This window comes from Centropristis striata, chromosome 17, assembly GCF_030273125.1.
Source record: "Centropristis striata isolate RG_2023a ecotype Rhode Island chromosome 17, C.striata_1.0, whole genome shotgun sequence".
Classification (NCBI taxonomy): domain Eukaryota; kingdom Metazoa; phylum Chordata; class Actinopteri; order Perciformes; family Serranidae; genus Centropristis; species Centropristis striata.
The window spans coordinates 12734634-12755968 of NC_081533.1; the positions used below are offsets into that span (position 1 = coordinate 12734634).

General features: G+C 40.0%; 1 protein-coding gene across 1 annotated transcript in view; it reads right to left on the minus strand.

Moving 5' to 3' along the window:
* hdlbpb (high density lipoprotein binding protein b) overlaps positions 1-21335 on the minus strand; it is a 28264-nt gene extending 6929 nt beyond the window's left edge. The window contains exons 1-24 of the mRNA XM_059354811.1: positions 21234-21335; positions 18935-19014; positions 17429-17530; positions 16903-17054; positions 16409-16624; positions 14760-14966; positions 14443-14658; positions 9219-9425; positions 8642-8749; positions 7645-7749; positions 6784-6862; positions 5728-5867; positions 5494-5598; positions 5265-5378; positions 5091-5177; positions 4807-4938; positions 3854-4072; positions 3491-3712; positions 2805-3023; positions 1985-2126; positions 1533-1660; positions 1314-1418; positions 477-611; positions 240-383 (exon numbers count right to left, since the gene is read on the minus strand). Coding sequence (XP_059210794.1) covers positions 240-383; positions 477-611; positions 1314-1418; positions 1533-1660; positions 1985-2126; positions 2805-3023; positions 3491-3712; positions 3854-4072; positions 4807-4938; positions 5091-5177; positions 5265-5378; positions 5494-5598; positions 5728-5867; positions 6784-6862; positions 7645-7749; positions 8642-8749; positions 9219-9425; positions 14443-14658; positions 14760-14966; positions 16409-16624; positions 16903-17054; positions 17429-17504 — 3258 coding nt within the window. The 5' untranslated portion in view covers positions 17505-17530; positions 18935-19014; positions 21234-21335. The remainder of the gene's footprint in view (positions 1-239; positions 384-476; positions 612-1313; positions 1419-1532; positions 1661-1984; positions 2127-2804; positions 3024-3490; positions 3713-3853; positions 4073-4806; positions 4939-5090; positions 5178-5264; positions 5379-5493; positions 5599-5727; positions 5868-6783; positions 6863-7644; positions 7750-8641; positions 8750-9218; positions 9426-14442; positions 14659-14759; positions 14967-16408; positions 16625-16902; positions 17055-17428; positions 17531-18934; positions 19015-21233) is intronic.

A 21335-nucleotide genomic window follows, 5' to 3' on the forward strand; every position in this document is an offset into this window, starting at 1 on the left:
TTACATATTGACAATTTTTTCTGCATTTGTACATTTTTTTTAAATCTATTAATATCTGTACAACCTTTTAAATCCTGTAGTTGGGAATTCCATATTTTTACACCGACAACCGAAACACACATTTGTTTTAAAGTAGTCCGAGCAACTTGGTGCTTAAAATCAAATCTTCTTCTATGATTTTCATCTTCTGAAGTAAACACAAATAGCTTTTGCAGGTTTTCTGGTATGAAGACACACACCTGCTGCTCGTCTCCTTTGTCGGGGAACTGGATGCTGACGTCGTGGTCTTTCCTGATCTGAGAGATGACCGCTCCTTTGCGGCCGATGATCTTGGGATGAAACTTTGGATCGACGGACATGGTTACCTTGAAACTGCGCAAGGCCTGAAAAGGAGACGAGGCCGCAGAGACATCAAACACTCAAATATCTGCATGATATGATAATAAGATAACTATGATGAGATAGTGTGCTGTTACCCTGTCCTCCTGCTCGGCCTGCAGCTCTTTGACCCTCTCCAGCAGACCCTGTTTGGCTCGCTCCACGTTGGCGACCAGACCCGTCACCTTGATCACATCCAGCTGCTTCTCCGGCTGTGGCACCCAGATGTTCACCTGCGTATGGAAAACCACACAGACAACATAATAACACACAATCAATAATGGGACAACTTAGGTTTTCAGGAAAGTCCCGAACTTACTCTCCATCTTTTTCATCAATATCACCTATTAAATATATCACAATATCTTGTTTAAAACAGATAACAGCTGTCTTGGAATTGCCAATGTGGATTGTTGTTTGTTTTTAATTTAATTAATATTCTTCTTATTATGGGGTCTTTTTCTGTTTGTACGCTTTGTTTTGCTTTGTCTCCTTTTCAGTCGTCTTACACTCCTGTATATGACAACCGATTACTTTGGTTAAGTGGAATGGATATTCATTGTTCTTGTTTGTTGAAGAAAAAAATAAAAATGTTGAATATAAAAAAACCAACAAACAGCTAACAGCTTTAAAACACAGACCTTTTACCTGCAGCATGAAAGGTGTCAGGGTCTTTTCTTTTAGATAGTAATTGAATAGTGATATTTATATAAAGATAAAGTTATTAATAGTAATAATAATAACAATAATAAAAATGATAATAATAATAACAACAATAATAAAGACTAATAAAGAGGTTAAGACATAAAAAATAAAATAAAATAAAAGAGGGTTAGTAATATTAAATAAAAAAATAAAAATAATAAAAAAACATTTACAGTAAAAAATAAATAAAAAAATTAAAATAACAGTAAAGGATAAAAAAGACCGCTAACCTCGTATTCCTCCATCATCTTCCTGATCCCACTGCCCTTCTGGCCAATGATGTAACGATGCAGCTCATAAGACACTTCGACGTCCTCTGTTATGGGCACCAGCGCCTGATGGAGGACGCAGTGACAGTAATATTATTAATATTACAGAGGAAATGGATGATTTAGAGGATAAAGGAACAGACAGCAACACATCTGTATTTGAAGTAAAACGGAGCCTACCAGCAGGGCGGCTTTAGCCAGTTCACACTTCTCTGCCCGCCCAGCGATGGTGATGAGGTCACACTTGCGGGCGACAAACTCCGCCTCTGGACTGACCTCACCGTTTTCCTGTGGTGGAGCCTCCTGACCTGTGATTTCACCACAGATAATGGATTAAAAGACAGTTTATGGCTTGTTTTTTTCCTGTGCAAACATATAGCTTTCCATAAGACAAGCACATAATATTATTATCATCATGTAGAGCACCTGTTTTTTTTCTAATTATTGGTACTTATGGGCATGGGCATACTTATGGCATGTTATACTGCCTACTTCTAACCATGACTTTTATATTGTAGTGAAAAATAAGGCCACAGTGAGCAAAATGTGACAGGAAGCTGCTTGGGATTGAGAGGATTAACAGCAGCATTAGCAGCTGCAGGTACACTTCTCTTGTGTTTTGTGTGTTTGACCTGCAGCGCTGTCGTCTCTCTCAGGGAACTTGATTTGGACCTCGTTCTCCCTGGTGATGTGCTGGATGCGGCAACCTTTAGGTCCCATGATGGCTCGGTGGTAGCGCTGAGGGATGGCCACCTCCACGATCACCTGGGACTCCTGCTCGAGAGAGGGGAGGAAGAGAGGACACAGCTGGGTAACAACAGCAACCACATTCAGGGGGATTTCAGTGGGACTACTTCGTTCACTTCTGGGTGTAAAATCATTGATTGTAACATGACATGTTTGCTGCTTTTGAGATCAAAAAGTCAACATTAAAAGTCCCTTTTTCTTGATCCTGTCCAATATTTAAAATACAGCTACTATATAGCAAAATGTCAACAATTAGATTGAACTACTGTGATTTAGCTTTAGCCCATATTGATCTGTATAGGTGGCTCTTGCCAGAAATAACAGTCATGGAAAAAATGTTTAGACCACCCGCATTTTCTCCTTGCTTTCTTGTTCATTTAATGCCTGGTACAACTGAAGGTACATTTGTTTGGATAAATATAACGATAAAAAAAAAAAATAGCTCATAAAGTTTCATTTAAGAGCTGATTTTCCATGGTTTTACTGATAATGATTTTGATTATCAAGAAAACCATGGAAAATGTCTAGATATCAGCTCTTAAATTAAACTCTTATGAGCTATTTCTGTTGCCATCATTATATTTGTCCAAACAAATGCACCTTTAGTTGTACCAGGCATTAAAACTGAAGAAAAAAATTGTCTAATATTTTTTTCCATGCCCGTACTTTTGTATGTCACTTGAACTTTTCTCCAGTGCCTCTTACCAGGTCCTCGATGATCTCCTGGATACGTTTCTTGGCGGCCTCCACACAGTCCTTGGCTCCCTTCAGAGTGACCCGCTGACTGTTGGCTCCGGTTCGAGGGAAGCTCACGGCTACTCCGCCGTACTCCTCCGCCAGCTCCCGCAGCACCTGGCCTCTCCGACACACAAAGTGGCGGTGGTGACGAACATCTACGGTCATGTTGTCCTCCACCACGTCGTCCTGGAGAGGGAGACGACAGGAACGCAGTAGGTGAAGAGAGAAAAAAGGGACATTTGAGAATATGAAACTGAAGATTTGGAGATGCTTTTAATATAACTACTACATATTTCTATCTCTTTTAAATTTGTTTTTGCAATTTGTATTTCTTCAGTTTTATCAGTTTTTGGTGGATATAAAAACATTTTTTAACTTTGCTTTTGTTTAATTATACAAACAAAGAAGCAAATAAATAAACAAAACAAAACAAAGAAACAAAAAATAAATACATACATACATACGTACGTGTGTGTGTGTGTGTATGTATGTATGTATGAATACAAAACTAAAACTTGTTTAAAGCTATTTAATTGTTTTAATTGTTTTTTTAAACAATAAAATAAAAATCTAGATGTATGAAAAACATTTAAAAATGTTTAAAAAGAAATGTAAGAATAATAAGTTATTTCAACAGTCACTTTAGTCATTACCAGGTTTTTGACCAGACTTTCCAGCTCCTTCTGGGCCTGACGGACAGCTTCCTCCTTCCCTACGATGGTGATCAGTTCCTGTTCGGTGTCATCTGGTGACGGGAAGATGATGCGAGCCCCGGTCTTGTCCCGCACACGGCGAATATTGGCCCCTCCACGGCCGATCAGGAACTTATGGTACTCTGGTTTTGCCTGAAGCTCTGCTGTGAAGTTGTTGACTTGCTGAAAAGGGCAGAAAGGAAGGAAGGAAGGAAGGAAGGACAGGATAAGGATGTAAGTATTTGCTCCTCAGTCATTTTCAGTCACCTCTTGTGTTCATTCACTCCTTGAAGCCATTCTTGAAGCGTTTCTGTTTCCACCCACCTTCTCTTCAGCCAGCTGCAGCAGCTGTTTCTTGGCCTTCTCCACCTCAACGGCGGGCCCTCTGATGGTGACCTTGTCCGAGCCGGAGCCCTCGGAGGGGAAATGGATATGGACGCCGCCGCAGTCCTCCATGATGGAGCGGACGAGGCAGCCCTTAGAGCCGATCAGAGAGTTGTGCAGCTTGGCGGGGATGGCGACCTCCATCTCCTTAATATTGGCCTGAAGGATTGAAGATAGTGAGGTAAAACTATCACTGCAGCCTTTTGTCTTTCGACTAACCCTTCCTTGATATATAAATAACTATTTCAGCAAATATTCAGAGCTTAAACTTGAACTTTTCTTAAAATAATCTCAATTTGGTTGATTGCAAGTTTTGGTTATATTTGAATCCAAATTAAAGTATAATTCTTATTTAAAAAATCTTAACTCAAGGTCCACTTACAGGTTCATGTCAATACATTAGAAAAATAATGGTAAAGTCCATTTCCAGTAGTTCAAGTCAAATAGCCCCAACCAAGTATTGAGTCATATTGATGGACATACTTTTCAGAGGCCAACATTTACATATTAAACATACTTTTTAAAATTGGACTTTTGTAACATTCAAATTTTTTGAGACACTGAATTTTAAGTCTCCATTAAATGTAAGCCATAATCATTATAATTATAAGAAAATTTATAAGACAGAAATGTTTCATTCTGTGTGTAATGGATCTATATAATGTGTTATTTCCACTTTTTTAATTTAATCACTGACATAAATAAACTATTCTATGATATTCTAATGTATTAAGATGCACCTACACTAGCTTTTTCATTCTTTTTAAAAGAAGAAGAAGCTTTTTTCTTGGCTGATTGTGATGTTTGCAAGTTCTTGTTTATTTGTTTCTCAAACCTATAACTGGCAACATTTCTTGTAACATTTGCAACAAAAACAGATGAACGTCTCTCACCAGTTCTCTCTGGATGGCGAGGATCCGATCTCTGGCTGCCTCACAGTTGTTCTTCTTGCCTGTGATGACGATCATCTCGGAGTTGCTGTTCTCTGTCGGCAGGTCGATCTTAGTGTTGGTCTCTTCACGGATCTAGTGGCATTAACAAGTGACAGTATCTCAGGGCTGAAATCTGGATTTAAACTGTATTCAGTATTGGTTCATTTCACCAAATGGCTTAAAAAAATACAAATCTTCAACTGAAATAAAGCCATAATTTCTTGTATCTATTTTCAAAGTCTCACCTTTTTGATATTGGCGCCGCCCTTGCCAATTATGTTTTTGTGAAACTGCTTGAAGATGGGAACGGAGAGCGAGAAGCTGTTCTCAATCTGGAAAAGAAAGAAAAGTGCTGTGAAGTTAAGTTTAGAGAGGCATGGACAGAGAAAGAGACAAAGACAGAACGTGGCGGGTCGTACCAGGTCGGCGATGATTTTCTGGAGGAACTTTGCACATTTCTCCACCTCGTTCTTCGGCCCTCTCAGCTGAACGATGTCACTCTTCTGCGACGGGTCAGGGAAATTGATAATAACCTGGAATCGGATGAGATTAAAGTTGTCAAATTTAATTAGATATGGATCAAAACTAATTATTTCACAATTATGAATGGGTGAGATAAATCCAGTAAGGGTCAGAGGAAAGGTTCACCTCAGGGAACTTGTCTCGAACTTCTTTGATCTTTTCTCCCTTCTGGCCGATGATTGTCCGGTGGAGCTTCTGCTCCACGATCAGGTCTTTGGTGCGCTCGTTCTCCTAGAAATTGGGGGGAAAAAAGTGTCAGCGGGCCACTTTGGAGTCGGTGTACAGAGCTCTTTTTTTTGGGTTCATGCCGACCAGAAGAGTGAATGAATGAACCAAACTAAACTTTGACCCCATTCTCACCATTCTCTGGACCATCTCAATGAGCTCTCTGCGTGCCAGCTGGACTCCTTTCGGGTCTCCCTCAATCCGCACCAGGCCACTTCGCTCAGAGTCTTGGGGGATTCGTACCGACACTTTGTACTGCTCCTTGATCCGATTGACTGTAGAATGGATGGTGAGACAGACAGTGAAAAAATTAAGAGATAAGGCTGCATTTTTAAAGATCTGCCAGAAATGTTTGTTTAGTTTTAGGGTTGTTTTTTTCCCCCTTTCTTTCTTTTTTTTTAGGCAACTATGTGAAGTATTCTATTGTTTGTTTGCCACTTGTTTTATTTCAATTGTGTACTTTTTTTCAATCCTGGTATTCTGTCATAGATGGCCATTACTCTACCCTAATGTGTACATTGTCAGTCCTTGAATAACCCAATGAAATATTGGAAAAAAACCTTTTTTAACCCAAATCGTTTAAGGATCAACAGACAAACTCACTGCAGATTTGAAATGTGGCTGGAAAGAGTATGGCGGTCTGCCTTCCAAAGAGCATTTTTGTGGTGCTCGGAATTAAAAGTGTTGAACTACACCACTCCTGCATCATAATATATTTCTCCCCATCTTGTTTTAAACCTGTTTTTCACGAGCCAAAATTACCTCCAAATTAATATAAAAGTTAATGAGAATTACGGATCCTAGCTCACTTAGAGTCCTACCCCCCTGCTCCCTGTCTTACATTAACAGTAGTCCACAAACCACTGACTGATTCACTTCTTTTATACAGTTAGGTTAAAATGCACATAGAAAAAAACAACTCTATTGGCAGTCCTAATATAACCATTACGGACACGTAACATATCTTGGTGGAAACTAGATTTTTGATGCAGAGTCTCTTAACAAGCTGTCCCCGCTCTATCACTTTACAAGCCAAAAGTCGATTGCATAAGATGTGATGCTGCTGACTATAACAGTAAAATAGAGCAAATAAAACTGTTGGCCCTACTGCCATTTGAACTCTAAACCCCAGAGGTGTTAATGTCCCAGTTATTTTTTATGTTACAATCAGCAAAACAGAAGTGTACTCACTGTTGGCTCCGTTCTTTCCGATGAGGTGTCTGTGGAAACGCTGGTCTATGATGACTTCAGTGTAGTCCATCCTCACCAGCTGGACACAGAGGAGAGATGGTCACTGACTGAACCCCATCGAATCTGTGTCTATTTTATCTCTCAGGTTTCCAAGTGTTTACCTTCCAACAACAATGCTCCAGCTCATTTTGGGTAAGAAGGTTGCAACCACCTTTAAATTAATTGGTTAAGTAATACTATGGGAAGCATTTGACTGTGTTATAAGTCTTTTTCATTCATCTATTCATGTTCTTATTATTATCTTAATTATCTGACATCCAAATATCTTAAAGCCAAAGAATGCATTTCTAAAGTGCTGGTTTTGTCTAACCAACAGTTCAAAACACAAAGATATTTAGTTTACAAATATATTAAACAATCAAAAGCAGTAAAATCTCACATTTGAACAATTATTTAGTATATGAACTATCTGGTATATATGCTTGAAAAAAACATTTAAACAATTAACTGATTAACTCAAAATAGTGGCTGATTAATATTCTGGTGAATGACTCACCTATTTGTTAACTAACTGTTTCAGTTCTGACCCAGTGAATGAAATGAGTTAACTACAAGTTTATTAGTCTAACTTCTAATAATCTAATAATAATAATCTGTGTTTCTGCTTTAAAATCGAATGGGTTCCTTTTGGTCCTGTGCTAAAAACTTTTAACGAAATTTAATGAAATTTGTACCAGGGTTTTTTTTCCCATAATCCTGCTGACAGACAGAACAAACAGAACCAAAAACAGAAGCTCCTTGGTGGAGAAAATTACTAGATAAATATTCTTCCCTAAGATTGTTCATCATGCATGCACTCACCAGGTCCTTGATGATCTCCTGTATCTGGGCCTGAGCCTGCTCCACCTCCTCTGTTGGCCCCTCCAGACTGATGCGCTCCTCACCGTCCGTAAACTCTATGTGAACCTGCACAAACACACACACACAAATAAAGGGCGACCCAATCTCAGTGTGAGGTCTCTTCTTGACCCATACGATTCTGTATAAATCTGCACCTCCCTAACCATCCAACCATTTTAATCTAGTCACAAATAACCACACACCCACAACACTACAGGCAGTTCCACAAACTTCATTCTGATAAGATAGAAAACATGTTTTGGAAAAAAATACCTTAAATACAGCCTAAATCCAAGTGGAATAAGCTGCCTATCTCGCTGAAGATAATCCTGAGAGGAGTTTTAAATCAGGTTTCAAGAAATGGCTGTTAAATAATTTGTAGAACTATTAATTGTCTGTTTTATTATTTCCTTTGTTTTTAGTCTGATGTCATTCTTGCCTGGAACCTCATTTAATTTTTAATCTGCCATTTTGTACTGTGATAGAGGACCACAATGGAAATAAGCCCTCTGGCTTTACTGTGTATTTAAGTCCTAATTTTTATGCACGTTTATGCTTATTTTACCCTGTGAAGCACTTTGCAACATCTCTGCTCTTGAAAGGTGTGATATAAATAAACTTACTTATTTAACCTGTGTCGTTTCCCTGTCGTACACAAAGCACATCTCAGTTCTATACCATGCTGCTGTCACCTCTCAATTTCCCCTCATTCTTCTACATGATAAGCACTGCTCAGAGTACTCCATCATATTGTAAAACCCCTGTGTTTGCCACAGAGCTTATTTTCTGCAATGATCCAAAATCCAATGCAAAAATCCCATAGGAGTATTCTCAATCGACCCCATGAAGATGCTACTTCCAGGTTGGCCTACAAAAATAAGTCATTTTACTTGCTCTCTATAGCAGCAGCATGTTTACTAGCTCTGGTTTATAACTCCGGTCACCTCTCTCCACTTACCCGTGGTAGCTGCTGTGTGATCCGCCCAATGTTTTGTCCTTTCTTGCCAATGATGAAGCGATGCAGCCAGGCCGGAGCGGTCACCTCCACCACCATCACACTCTTTGCCTGCACAGGGACAAAAGGCTTACAGCTTAAAATCCAATTTACATTTATATTTATATTTGTGCCCACTAGGGATGTCACCATTACCAGTATGTCCTGATGTGAAGTACTACCGTTTTACATTTTTCTCCATTTTACTGCCACTTTAATGTGTTTCTAATACCAGTTTTTTAGTTTGGTCTTGGTTGTTTGTATGTATGTTTATTTTACATTATTTACATATTTTCTTATATTTATTCTATATCATTTTTATTCTATTCTATTTTTATTATATTTCATTTTTATTATTCTATTTTTTATTACCTTAATCTGTCTTTACTCTGTACTACTGCTGCAACACCTGAATTTCCTCAATTGGGGACTAATAAAGAAATATCTTATCTTATTTTATCTTAAACCCCTCACTGAATTGTCTGAATAAATGTTTACAGACTGATAAAGAACTGGCTGGAATTGTTCTCGAACTCCTCACCTTTGCGTACACCTGTGTGAGAGCCGGCCCCAGCTTGTCAGGCTCCCCCCTGAGGATGATGGTCTCTGATCCGGAGTCCAGAGGAGGCATCTCCACAGACACCCCCGTGGTCTCCAGGATCTCCTGCAGGGTGTTGCCCTTTGGACCTATAATGTACTTGTGCTGAGACTTCTTCACCTCCACAGAGATGGTGGTGGTCTTCCTCTTCTGCAGGGAGGACGGGCAGAAGATAAGAAGTGATGAGTGAGTGGCATGGAAAACAAAACGGCGCCGAGAGGAAGCACAGCGAGGGAGGAAATGGGGAAATTGACGAGCACGTTGAGGGATGGATGGGTGAAAGAAAGGAGACAGAAAGAGGATTGACAGACAGGAAGCAGGAAGGACCAGACCAGATGAAAGCTGGCATGAGCACTGACCCTTCACTGCTGCAAATGCCTCTCTTTTGTAAATGTGTTTCTTTCTTTCTTTTTTATTTGCTTATTTTTTATATTTTATTTTATTTTATATTTTATTATTGTACTTTTTTATTTATTCATTCTATTTTTATTATAATAGTTTTAATATAATATTTAATTTAATATAGTTTTTTATTAATTCAATTCCTTAATATTTTTTGTCTTATTTTGATTATTATTTATTTGTTAGTTTGCTTATTTTTGTGAGGCCCTATGTTATGTACTGTTAAAAAATATATATAATTTTTAATTAAAGTTCTTAAAAAAGAGAAAAGATGCCACAAGCAGGCAGAAAAGGAGGACTGAGTGACAGTAAGACAAGAGGAAATAAGCTGGCAGGAGGTGAGCAGAGAGGCAGAGGAGAGAAAGAGAAGAGAGAAGACAACAGAGAAAATGTATTTGTTTTTGCCTCTCATGCATATTCACTAAATTACATTAGCATTCTCATCCTGTTGTTCTCTGCTGAAATCCAATTTTCTCTCCACATTATCTCCGGCCTGCCTATCACCAGCACTCATCCGGCACACACTCCTTCTCTCCACGTTACATCCATCCATCATTAAAGCGTCTTGTGAGCAGCAGAAAATAAAACAAAGCTGCTGTTGAAAACAATGATAAAACTTCCTCATTGCAAAAAATAAAACGAAACAGAGTTTATCTTCACCAAACATTGTTATTACAGATGAGGTTTAAGATCCAGGTGGCAGAATGAATAAGTAGTGAAAGTGAAACTGTGGGGAAAACAAAGAGCCACGTGTGTGGAGCCATAAAGCCTGAAACTAAACCTCAATCTGCTCGTTCACAGCAAGTCTAGCACAGAATAAAAACGAAGATCAAGAGCTGGTAGGACTAAAACAAACAAGTGAGACTACATTCTCATTTCAATAACTGTCCAAGAAGTAATTTCTATGTTTTGTGTTTCTATGTCCTTGCATTGCTTGTGTTTCCTGCCACACTTAAATCAAATCAACTTTATTTATAGAGCCCTTTAAGACAGTGTTAGCTTGTACAAAGTGCTGTACATGGACAGAGAACAAGCAAAAACAACTAAAACAAAGCGAGTCTCATGCTGGGTAAAAACCAGTAAATAAAAGTGGGTTTTAAAATTAATCTCAATTTTAAAATTAATATAAATTTTAAATTTTAGGCTCATGTTGAGTTACAAGCCAGTGAATAAAAATGGGTTTTCAGATTTCTTTTAAAAGGGGACAGTGAATGGGGCGTTCCCGGTGGCACACCTGGTAGAGCGCATACCTCAGAGGCCCAGTCCTCGTAAGCGGGCGGCCCGGGTTCAAATCCGGCTCGGAGCCCTTTCCTGCAGGTTTTCCCCTCTGTCTCCCCCTTTCACTCTCAATATCTCTACTGCCACAAAATGCCCAAAAAGTATCTTTGAAAAATAAAAAATAAAAAAAGCGGACAGTGAGGAGGCCTGCCTGATGTGCAAAGGTAAAATGTTCCAAAGGCTGGGAGCAGCCACAGAGAAAGCCCGGTCCCGTCTGAGCTTACGCCTGGATCTCGGTTCCCTAAGGAGCAGCTGATCGGCCGACCGGGCGCAACGTGCAGGGGCGTAGGGGTGGAGGAGCTCAGAAAGGTAGACTTAAAGACTTAAAAACAAATAAAAGAATCTTAAAATGAACCCTAAAGTGCACCGGTAGCCAGTGGAGGGAGGCCAGGATAGGTGTAATGTGCTCCCTCTTTCGTACTCCAGTTAGCAGACGGGCGGCAGCGTTCTGAACTAACTGGAGACGTGCAAGGGAGGACTGGCTAACTCCGAAATTAAGTGCATTGCAGTAATCCAGCCGAGAGGTAATAAAAGCATGGGTTACTGTCTCAAAGTGCTTGTGTGCAAGAAAAGATTTCACTTTAGAAAGCTGCCTGAGGTGAAAGAAACAAGATTTCACTATTGCACTGATTTGGCGGTCCAGTTTAAAATCACTGTCCATTTTAAAACCCAGGTTTGTGACAGTCAACTTTGTATAAGCTGCCAAAGGACCCAAGTCGACAGGGCAGGATTCACAGGAGCCACTAGGGCCAAACACAATCACCTCTGTTTTTTCTTTGGTAAAAAATTGAGGAAGTTAAGGGCCATCCAGGCTTTTACATCATCAAGACAGGCCAGCAGGGGTTTAATAGAAAATGTCTCACTTTTCCTCAGGGGGACATAAATCTGGCTGTCGTCAGTGTAGCAATGGAAAGAGACGCCATGTTTTCTAAGGATGGACCGTAGGGGCAACAAGTAAAGGGAGAAAAGCAAAGGTCCTAAAATTGAACCCTGTGGGACCCCATATAAGAGCGGAGCAGTGGAGAATTCACTAGCCCCAAGACCAACACATATAGTCCTGTCCGCTAAGTAGGACCTAAACCACTCCAGTGCGCTACCACCAATGCCCACAAGCTGCTGTAGACGCTTTAACAGAATAGAGTGATCAACAGTATCAAAGGCAGCGGTCAAATCGAGCAGCACAAGAACAACATGGTTGCCACTATCATTTGCCATTAAAATATAATTAAAAACTTTTAAAAGAGCAGTCTCCGTGCTATGCAATGTTTTAAAACCAGACTGAAAAACCTCCATGGTACTGTGTTTATCAAGGAAAGTTTTTAGTTGTGCATAGACTATTTTCTCCATGATTTTGGAGACAAATGGCAACTTGGAGATGGGCCTCAAATTTGCTAAAACAGTGCTGTCAAGGCCAGGCGCCTTCAGCAAGGGTTGTACAACTGCGTGTTTGAGGCTTATAGGGACAACACCAGAGGACAGGCTGTTATTTACAATAGTCAGAACCGAGGGCCAAAGGGAAGAGAAAACTTTTTTAAAAGGAGTGGGGAGGGACCACATCACAAGGGGAACCTGATGGTTTCATATGGGCCACCACATCCTCTAACACTGACAGAGTCACATGTTCAAATGTGTTGAACACTGCTGGGCAAGGAACAGAGACAGAAGGGTCAACGGTGGGTGGAGAGATGAGAGCTATTGTGGGGGCAACTTTGTCAATGAAAAAGTGCAGAAAACTGTTACACACGTCGATGGGTGTTTCTAAACATACAGGCTGTGGGACATTCAGGACAGAGTCAATTGTTCTGAACAGTACACAGGGGTTCTTGTAGTTTTTTGTGACAATGCTTGACAGATACTCTCTTTTGGATTCCTTTACAATATTTTGATAAGAGCACCAGCAGACCTTTAAAATCTGAAATGAAATCTGCAGCTTGTCCTTTTTCCACCTGCGTTCGGCTCTGCAACATTCCCGTCTGGCTGCACGAGTTCTGTCATTAAACCAGGGTTCAGGTCTAGCCTCAGACTGCCTGGGTTTTAGAGGAGCCACAGAGTCCATTATAGAAAGGCAGGAGGAGTTAAACCAGGAGCAGAACTCCTCCGTATCAGCTTATATTGATACATTTGTGGATTCTTAATTTCTAAGGTTATTACATTTTGAAAGCAAAAACTACTTCATCAGCAGTGGTAGAGGAAAAATATCTTTCGCACAAAATCCAAATTAAATAGCACCAAAAACGGAATTTGAGAAAATGCTAAATAAACAGAAAATAGACAATGAGAATAATGGGCAGAGTTTAATCATAATTAACAGTTAAAGGTCATTAACTAAGTTTATGGGCCTTGACTCCAAATGATTGATTAACTTTTTACTTTACTATCGAATCAGATGACACAAAATAAATTGTATTTAAGGCCTTTAAAATATATTTCGACATTTATAGACAGTTGATAGCAGTATTTATATTGTTAACTAAAAACTACAACTAAACATATATTTATCAACAATCTTCTAATTTCTGGTCTTAACCTATCCCTGCCCTTATCAGCTGGGGGGCAGTTGGGCTTTAAGAGGTAAGTTATGTTGTCTTTGTTGTCAGTTTAATTAAATATACGTCACAAAGAATTAGAAAATTATCACATATTTCATCACATAATGATACTATAACATTTTAAGTGAAATAAGTTGACTAATACAACAAAATGTTTGCATTTGGCTAAACTAGATTTAATTAAATGTTCAATATAATCTGATTTAAGAAAGTCCTGAAATGTGACTGTGTGCTCCCAGTGTGTATTCAGATCGTAAATGCAATGTAAATTCTGCTAACCCCCTCTAAAAGCCAAGAAAATGACACTGTGACAAAGTGCATCAAGAAGCATAAAGAGGAAATATAAAGGGGAATATAAAGAGGATACAATAACACTAAGTTAAAGCTGTGGAAGAACTGATCAAACAGAATTAACACATTGTGTTAATTAACACACAAGTGATCCCATGCTTACCTGCAAAAGGGTAAGAGGGTTTTAAGAGGTTAATTATGTTGTCTTTGTACAGTTTTATTAAACATGTGTCACAAAGAACTAGAAAATTGTTGCATCATTTTTCATCACATGATGATACTATACAATTTTATGTGAAATAAGTTTGGCTAAAATAACTAAATCATTGGATTTATCTCAACTAGATTTAATTGAATGTTTAATATAATGTGATTAAAGAAAGACTCGAATCTTATCAGTTTCCATTGACTGAAACTAAGACTGCTTTCCGCTGCGGTCCATCTGGGCACTCAAACAGATTGCAGTCAGATTAAAGACTGCTTTGTACATATGGAGATAAAAGCTCTGTTATTTAAGCTGTTGCTAAACCACTAATGGCTTTAAAAAGAATCAATTAAACATCACAAATCAATTGTCAAGTCGATCAGGAGCCGGGGTGAGCTAGTTAGAATGGCCGCTGGAAATCGCTCCCTTTAAACAAACGCACCTTGTCGTCGTAGATGGCTCGGATGCGGCTGAGCGCCAGGGCTACGGCCTCCTTCTCCCCGGTGATGACGATCTCGTCCTTGGGCAGGCTGGGTGGGGGGATGCTGATGCGAGCGCCCGTCTCCTGGCTCAGCTCTTGCACCAGCCGGTTGTGTGCGCCGGCAATGAAGGGGTGGAAGACCTTCTCCAGGGACAGACGCTCAACTGCACGCTTGTCCTGGAATCGGAACAAACAGGAGAAGAGTCAATCAAACAATGGAATATATAAATAGTGCCTGCTGCAGCTTTAAAGATCACATCACAGATTTTAACCTTCACCTGTTCAGCAGAGATCAGAAGTATTTCATGGCGAGCCTTCTCGATGCCCTCCTTGGTGCCGGTGATGCGGATGTTGGTGCTCGGGTCGTCGGGACGTGGAATAGCAATCTTGGTGGCGGTCTTCAGCTCCAGCTCCTGCAACTTCTCGCCGTTCTTACCAATGACAAAACGATGGTGCTCCTTGGGGATGGCGACGGTAGCTGAGGCCTGTGCAGGAGCAGGAGGAAGTTTTAGGGAAAGTTTAACACACTGGAAAACAACAGTAAATCACTGGATAATAAAGGGATTTTATTAGCGTTATATATATTACTCTAGGAGCCGAGGTTCCAACATATCCATAAAAATGAAGAATGGTTGATTAACAGCTGCAGTTTTCACATTTATATGTAGAGAATATTAGTTTCCTAGTTTCTCACAATTCTACTTTACCAAGGACAGTAATTAACATTAACGATGGAATATGTCAGTGTTCAGGAGGTAAACACAAACAAAAGCGTTCGACCTTGCGAAGAGGACAAAGTGTTTTTCTGCATTACTGTATCAATAACTGCAGCGCAGCTATACAGGTGAATCTCAGAGCACCAACTGAAGTGGAAATCAGCATGTTTACTGCTGAAGCTCAGAAAGGCCACCCTCGGGAGCTGACGGCCATTTTTCAGCTCAACTTCTTGTCCCAGACCGACCGGCCTGCCTGCCTGCACAGATAGGATTCTTCAAGCAGCAGCTATAATCCTATGTAATTTTGTGAGGATGTAAAATGAGCAAATAAAAGCAACAGATTGTCACATTAAAACCTCTCTGATCCCATTCATCAGTTTAACATGCAGTTTGTTGTTTCTACTCAAAGAAACATCTGTTGCTCGGCTGTGTTTTTCCAATGCTATTCACCATCAAGACCAAAAGCCCTTTTTTATATCTTAGTCCCATAAAAATAGACTTGGTGAGGTTCCAAATACAAGAATGTGCAATCCCTAAAAATACAAATTACTCAACACCAGCACACAGTGTGCTTGCGCCAATATATTGTCACACAATGTTTCAAAATAAATAAGTAACACTAGGTACTCTTAAACTGGCAAACTGTCTGCAACAAAGCTTATGCCGTAAACCCACCAAGCAGCAGCAAAGTGCGGCCAGCTGCCAGCTGCCAGGCAACGTCTAGGGAAAGCTGCAGAAGCTCCTCTGAGCTCTGGCCGTTTGATTCAGCCGAGAATTGCAGCCAAACTAGACTTTAAAGATAGTTTAGCAGCAAACTTTCGCCAGAGAATCCCAGCAGCCAATCCATAAACAGAGTCCTGTGACTCCTATTACATGTGGACCTTGTTTTGTTTGTTATTATTGTGGCAAGCAGCACTTAAACGCCACTTGGTGTGCTTTCTGCAATTCTAATTAAATCACAAGGCCATGCATTAGCAATGAACTTTGCATTTTTAGAAAATTTACTGCATTATTTTAATTTGCAACAATTGTTCTGACAAAAACATTCATGCTTTTAATCAACATTTACAAGGTTTCTGCTTAAGCTCTGTTAAGCCAAAGAAAAGAATGCATTTTCAATAGCAATCGGTAGCCCACAACCCAACAGTTTAATGGGAACCCAAATATCTACACACACAAACTATAAGCACAAACAACTGCGGTGACTTTACCTGCGTCTGCAAGCGAGCTACGATTTCCTTGCGAGCCTTCATGACAGAGTCCAGTTTGCCGGTGACCATGATGGACAGGCCCTGGTCTTTGGCCAGGGACAGCTCAATGTGGGCCCCCGTCCGCTGCATGATGTCCAAGCACACTTTGGCCTCCTCGCCTTCCCCAAACTGGCTGTTGTCCTTGTAGCGACGCTCCTCCAGGGGCACATGGAACACCTACACACAGAGCGGGTTACAGGGTAGTCTCAAATTTCAGCTGTCTCATTTGCTTATTTTCCCACGACGGGTGAATATTTTTAACCACTAATGTGGCTTGTGGCAACATTTACTTATGGTCAGAAAAAAATCTAAAGAGCGGAGGAATAAATATCAATATTTAGAATTGATGCATTTAAAAAAATGTAAATATGATAGTCAAAACCAGTATTTCCAATAACTCATAACATGTATACTTGTGTATATTCTGTTGCTTATTTAATGCATTGGCTGCAGACCTGGGTAATGACAGAGGCTTTGATGGGCCTGATCTTGCTCCCCCATGCTGAAGCCGGCTCTCCTGCCTTTTCCCCTGGTGCCCCCTTCTCCGGCAGCGGAGGGAAGGCCTCCAGGTAGGTGGGGATATAGGCCTCATCCTCCGGGACGCAGCCTGGCCCGGAGAGACGAAAATAAATAAGGCAAGGATGGAGGAAGAAAACAGAATTCATGTATGGATGGATAGAGGTGAAGTATCAAAAGCAGGAAGAGATAATATGGGAGCTAGTTAATACGTAAACATAGAGAAACTCAAAATCAAACAAGCTTTAATATAACATAAAATATATAACATATAATATAATAGTCATGCAGCATCATGTGGGGTGGAATAAAACTGCGTATGCATGGTAAAGGCATGGAGGAGATCATTTAAATATGTTTAATGGACCTTCTGGGCTAACAAGTGGCTAAGTAGCTTGACTTCTGAGGTGAAAGCCTGCTAATAAAAGTGGTAAACAGAGAAGCAATATGACAGGTGGACATTACCTGTAATCTCCTGGTCCTTGAGGCCACTGCGATGCTCCGCAAAGCTCTCCGGGGTCAACACTGCCACTGAGCTCATGGTTCAAGACTTATTCCGCTATTCCACTATGACAGAAAAAGTGGGGAAGGATGGGGTGCAAAAAAAATAAAAAATCAAACCCTTTAATCTCTGAGGAGGAAATAAGTTGCTGCATATGCATGGAATTTAATATTCATAAAGTACTAACTGGATGATACAACAGCAAAAAGCCATCATAAACACAGAAGCTTCTTTCAAACTGTGTCTAACGTTGTTCCTTCTCACTCTCTTGATTGCACTGTTGTACATTACTTTCCACAGGCCCCAGTTGACTGAGGCTGCCTCTGTGGCATTACTACACTGCCCAGGTGTAGCACTTTGCACCTGAGATGCTCCAATTAACACTTTACCAGTCTCAGACAAACACACTGTGCCACAAAGCCTCAGGGACAGGGTTATCACAAGTCAGATAGTCTAAAAACAACCGCTGCTGACATTCCTTGTGATTTAGAATCACAAGATCTCATCAACAGTGGGTCTTCCCTGAGCATTTTTAAATTGTAACATCCAGAGAGCACAAATCATTGAACTGCTCCTCTGACTGTGCATGTTCGACCATATTTGTGAGCACAGAGACAGTCTTGTGATTTAGGGAGGATATCGCGTTTTTATGGCGACTAACTGCTGCAGCAGCAATAAAATAGAAAACATTAAAATGCTAAAAAGAAAAATACACATTTATGAGAAAATAATTTAAAAAAATGCTCTCTAATTAACAGCTGATTGAGGATATCTGATTTTGGCGCCTTAATCGCTTGCTTGCATTTCTTGGTGTAACCTTTAATACTGAAGGGATGTTTTCTTTAGCCAGAAACTATCAAATTGCATGACAAAGAATTAGCGAAACCTCAGCATAACTGCAGACTTATACATTGCAATAAAAAAAAGGCCACAGTGAGTACAATGTGACGGGAGCATAACAAAAGCCCTGATGGGGGTTCAGAGGGTTAAGGTAAAGTCATGATGTAGAATAACAGTTAATCTAAGAGAGAAATTGCTAATTTTAACAAGATATTTTTGCTTGAATATCTTCGCCATTCAAGCTGTTTTTCTCATAAAACGGGCGTTCAAATCCATTCCCTCACTGTGTGAAGCTTCTGGCTGAGCACAACAGTGACTTTGTGTTATTATCTAATATCTGTGACATGTTCCAGTCAGACTGTTCTTCCTGAAATGTGACTGTGTGCTCCCAGTGTGTATTCAGATCGTAAGTGCCATGTGAAATCTACCCCTGCTGGTATAGACACTGCTAAACACATTGTAAAAAACAAGAAAATGTAACTCTAAAAAAGTAAAAGATGCAGCTTAAAAGGAGTAAGATGCAAGTATTGGTGGAAATATAGCAAGGATACAGTAATGCTGAGTTAAAGCTGTCCTGGAACTGATCAAACAGAAGTAAAAAATGTGAAGTAAAGTGGGCTCAGGCTTACCTGCAAAAGGTCAATTGCCAGAGAGTCCGTCCAGTTAGTGGCTACCGTAGGCGCTTCAGTGTGAGTGTGTGTTTCAGCTCCTGGGTACACAAGAGAAACAAAAAAAAGTCTCAAAGTGAACACTGTAAATCACAAAGCTATACAGCACGGAGGCTGGGTTAATACTGTGAACACCCACACTGCACTGCACCTTACACTGTCTGGGTCTGATTCACTCTCCTCCTTTCTCTACCCCTCCCCTCTCTGCATCTCTCTGCTCATCTTCCCTCCTTTTATAGTTTTACAAATCCAATGGTCCAGCAAATGTGAGAGCAAATGTAGCCTGTACTGCACTTGGTATAGAAAAACATGGTGTCCTTCTTTCAAACATTACAACTTTACATCATCATTAAACTTACCTCAACATCGATATCGTGACGATATCGTAGGGTTGACTATTGGTGCTTCCATGTAATATTAAAATAAGGCATTTTTTGATTATCAATCAGCAGTAATGTGAATATAATGACCAGCTGGGTAAAGGTAAATAACAGAAGAGCTATAATAGTCTGATAAGTTTAGAAAATGTACACCACTTTACTGCAGTACAGCCTTTAAAACCAGGAAAAGATGTCATAGTAGGATCTTACAATAGCCACAATCTAGGACGATATCTAGTTTTACATCATGATATTGATATAGTATTGATATATTGCTAAGCCCTAGCTCCTAAACCAAATACTACAATAAAAGGCTGCTTACACATTAATAAAGCAATAGTAATTAATGCAATTATAACATAATGCACCTGAGATCATTATCCCACATAAGTACTTTTACTTCTGAAATGTATGTGTTTAATTATAAATTATATGCATGTTTTGCTGTTAATGGTCAAGTGCATTTAGGACAATTGCACAAGCAGAAATTTAGACAAATTGTATTACCATTTTTATACTACTTTTACTTTATGAATTAACCATAATACTTCTACTATTTGTGAAGGGGTTAAATAAGTACTGCTGCAAGTGTCCCATTGTGGCCAACACATTGTTCACGATTATATTGAAATACGAGAACGAAATTGTCACCCTGTTAAAATAATCGCCTAAGGCATTTTTTCAAGTTTTGCAGGAAACACAAAACATTTCACCAAAAGTGTGACATATGACATTTGTTGATCATTTCACTTTAAAAGGATGTAACAAAGGATGGCGATTGGCATAGTAATAACACTGTGTGTAAATTATGTAACTTAAGAGAAATAAATGACTTAGGCAATTTTTTGAACATGCCTTTGAGACTTACGCAAGATATGGTAACACTTTATTTTGAAGGTGTCTACATAAGAGTCACGCAAGCCTGTCAGTCACAAGTATCATGAGCATTAATGTTACTTCAAAGTGTCATTAATGTTCATGACACATCCCATGTCATGTTTATGACACGCTCATGTAGACACCTTAGAGTAAAGTGTTACCAATATTAGTGTCAACAACAAAACAGTGATAAACTAAACTGATAACTAAACAATCTCCCTCTAGCTCTTCTTTGCTGGGTTCTTATCTGATGCCTATGAATGTGGCAAATTGTCAAAGAAGTGATGATCTTAAAGGGGTAAAATCACATGATCTGATCAACTGAGGATGTAGGTGATTTTACCATAGGTGGCCGGCGCCATGAGGAGATGATTTAGGCAAAAAACCCAATTTTGACCAAAAATGACTTAGGCGATTATTTTAACAGTGTGACGAAATGAAAGAAACAAAGAGCACTTGGCTCGCTGTAACACAGTCTGACGGTAACTCGGCAGCGGCTGTGAATATCAATTCCACTTGTACCACATTTATTACAGATTAATAAGAGATATAGACGGTGAAATTAATCCAGCCATGCACCTCGCTAGCACGCGGCTCCGTTAAACGCGTCTCTCTCTCCGACTAGCGGCTTTTATTGCCTGCTTGAGGATGCGCTGCATGGCTGCATGGTGCCGTTAGCTCGAAGGCTACGTTAACCTCTGCAAACGGAGGCGAACAAACGCTACGGGGTTTTAAACATTAGTTAGCCGCTAAGCTAACACACATCGCCGTGCCCCGACCTCAGCCAGGGATGATTAGGCGCAAGGACTTTCTGATAATCGGCTAAAAAACAAGCCAGGCGGACAGATAACCAGCTCCGGGGGCGCTAACCTTGCTAACCCCGGCTGCTTCTCGCTACAGCCGAGCCGGCTTCCTCGTCACCATACCTCGCTTTTGACTCCATCCACGCTGTTCGCATTTAGATAATAAAGCAAAAAGGGAAATATATACAGAATTCCTACCTTTCAGAGAGAAAATATAGCAGAGGGTGTGTGTTTGACAGGTGATGGTGTAAACACAGATGTGATTGGTCTAGGAGCATTTCCTCTGCCGGCGGAGCGATA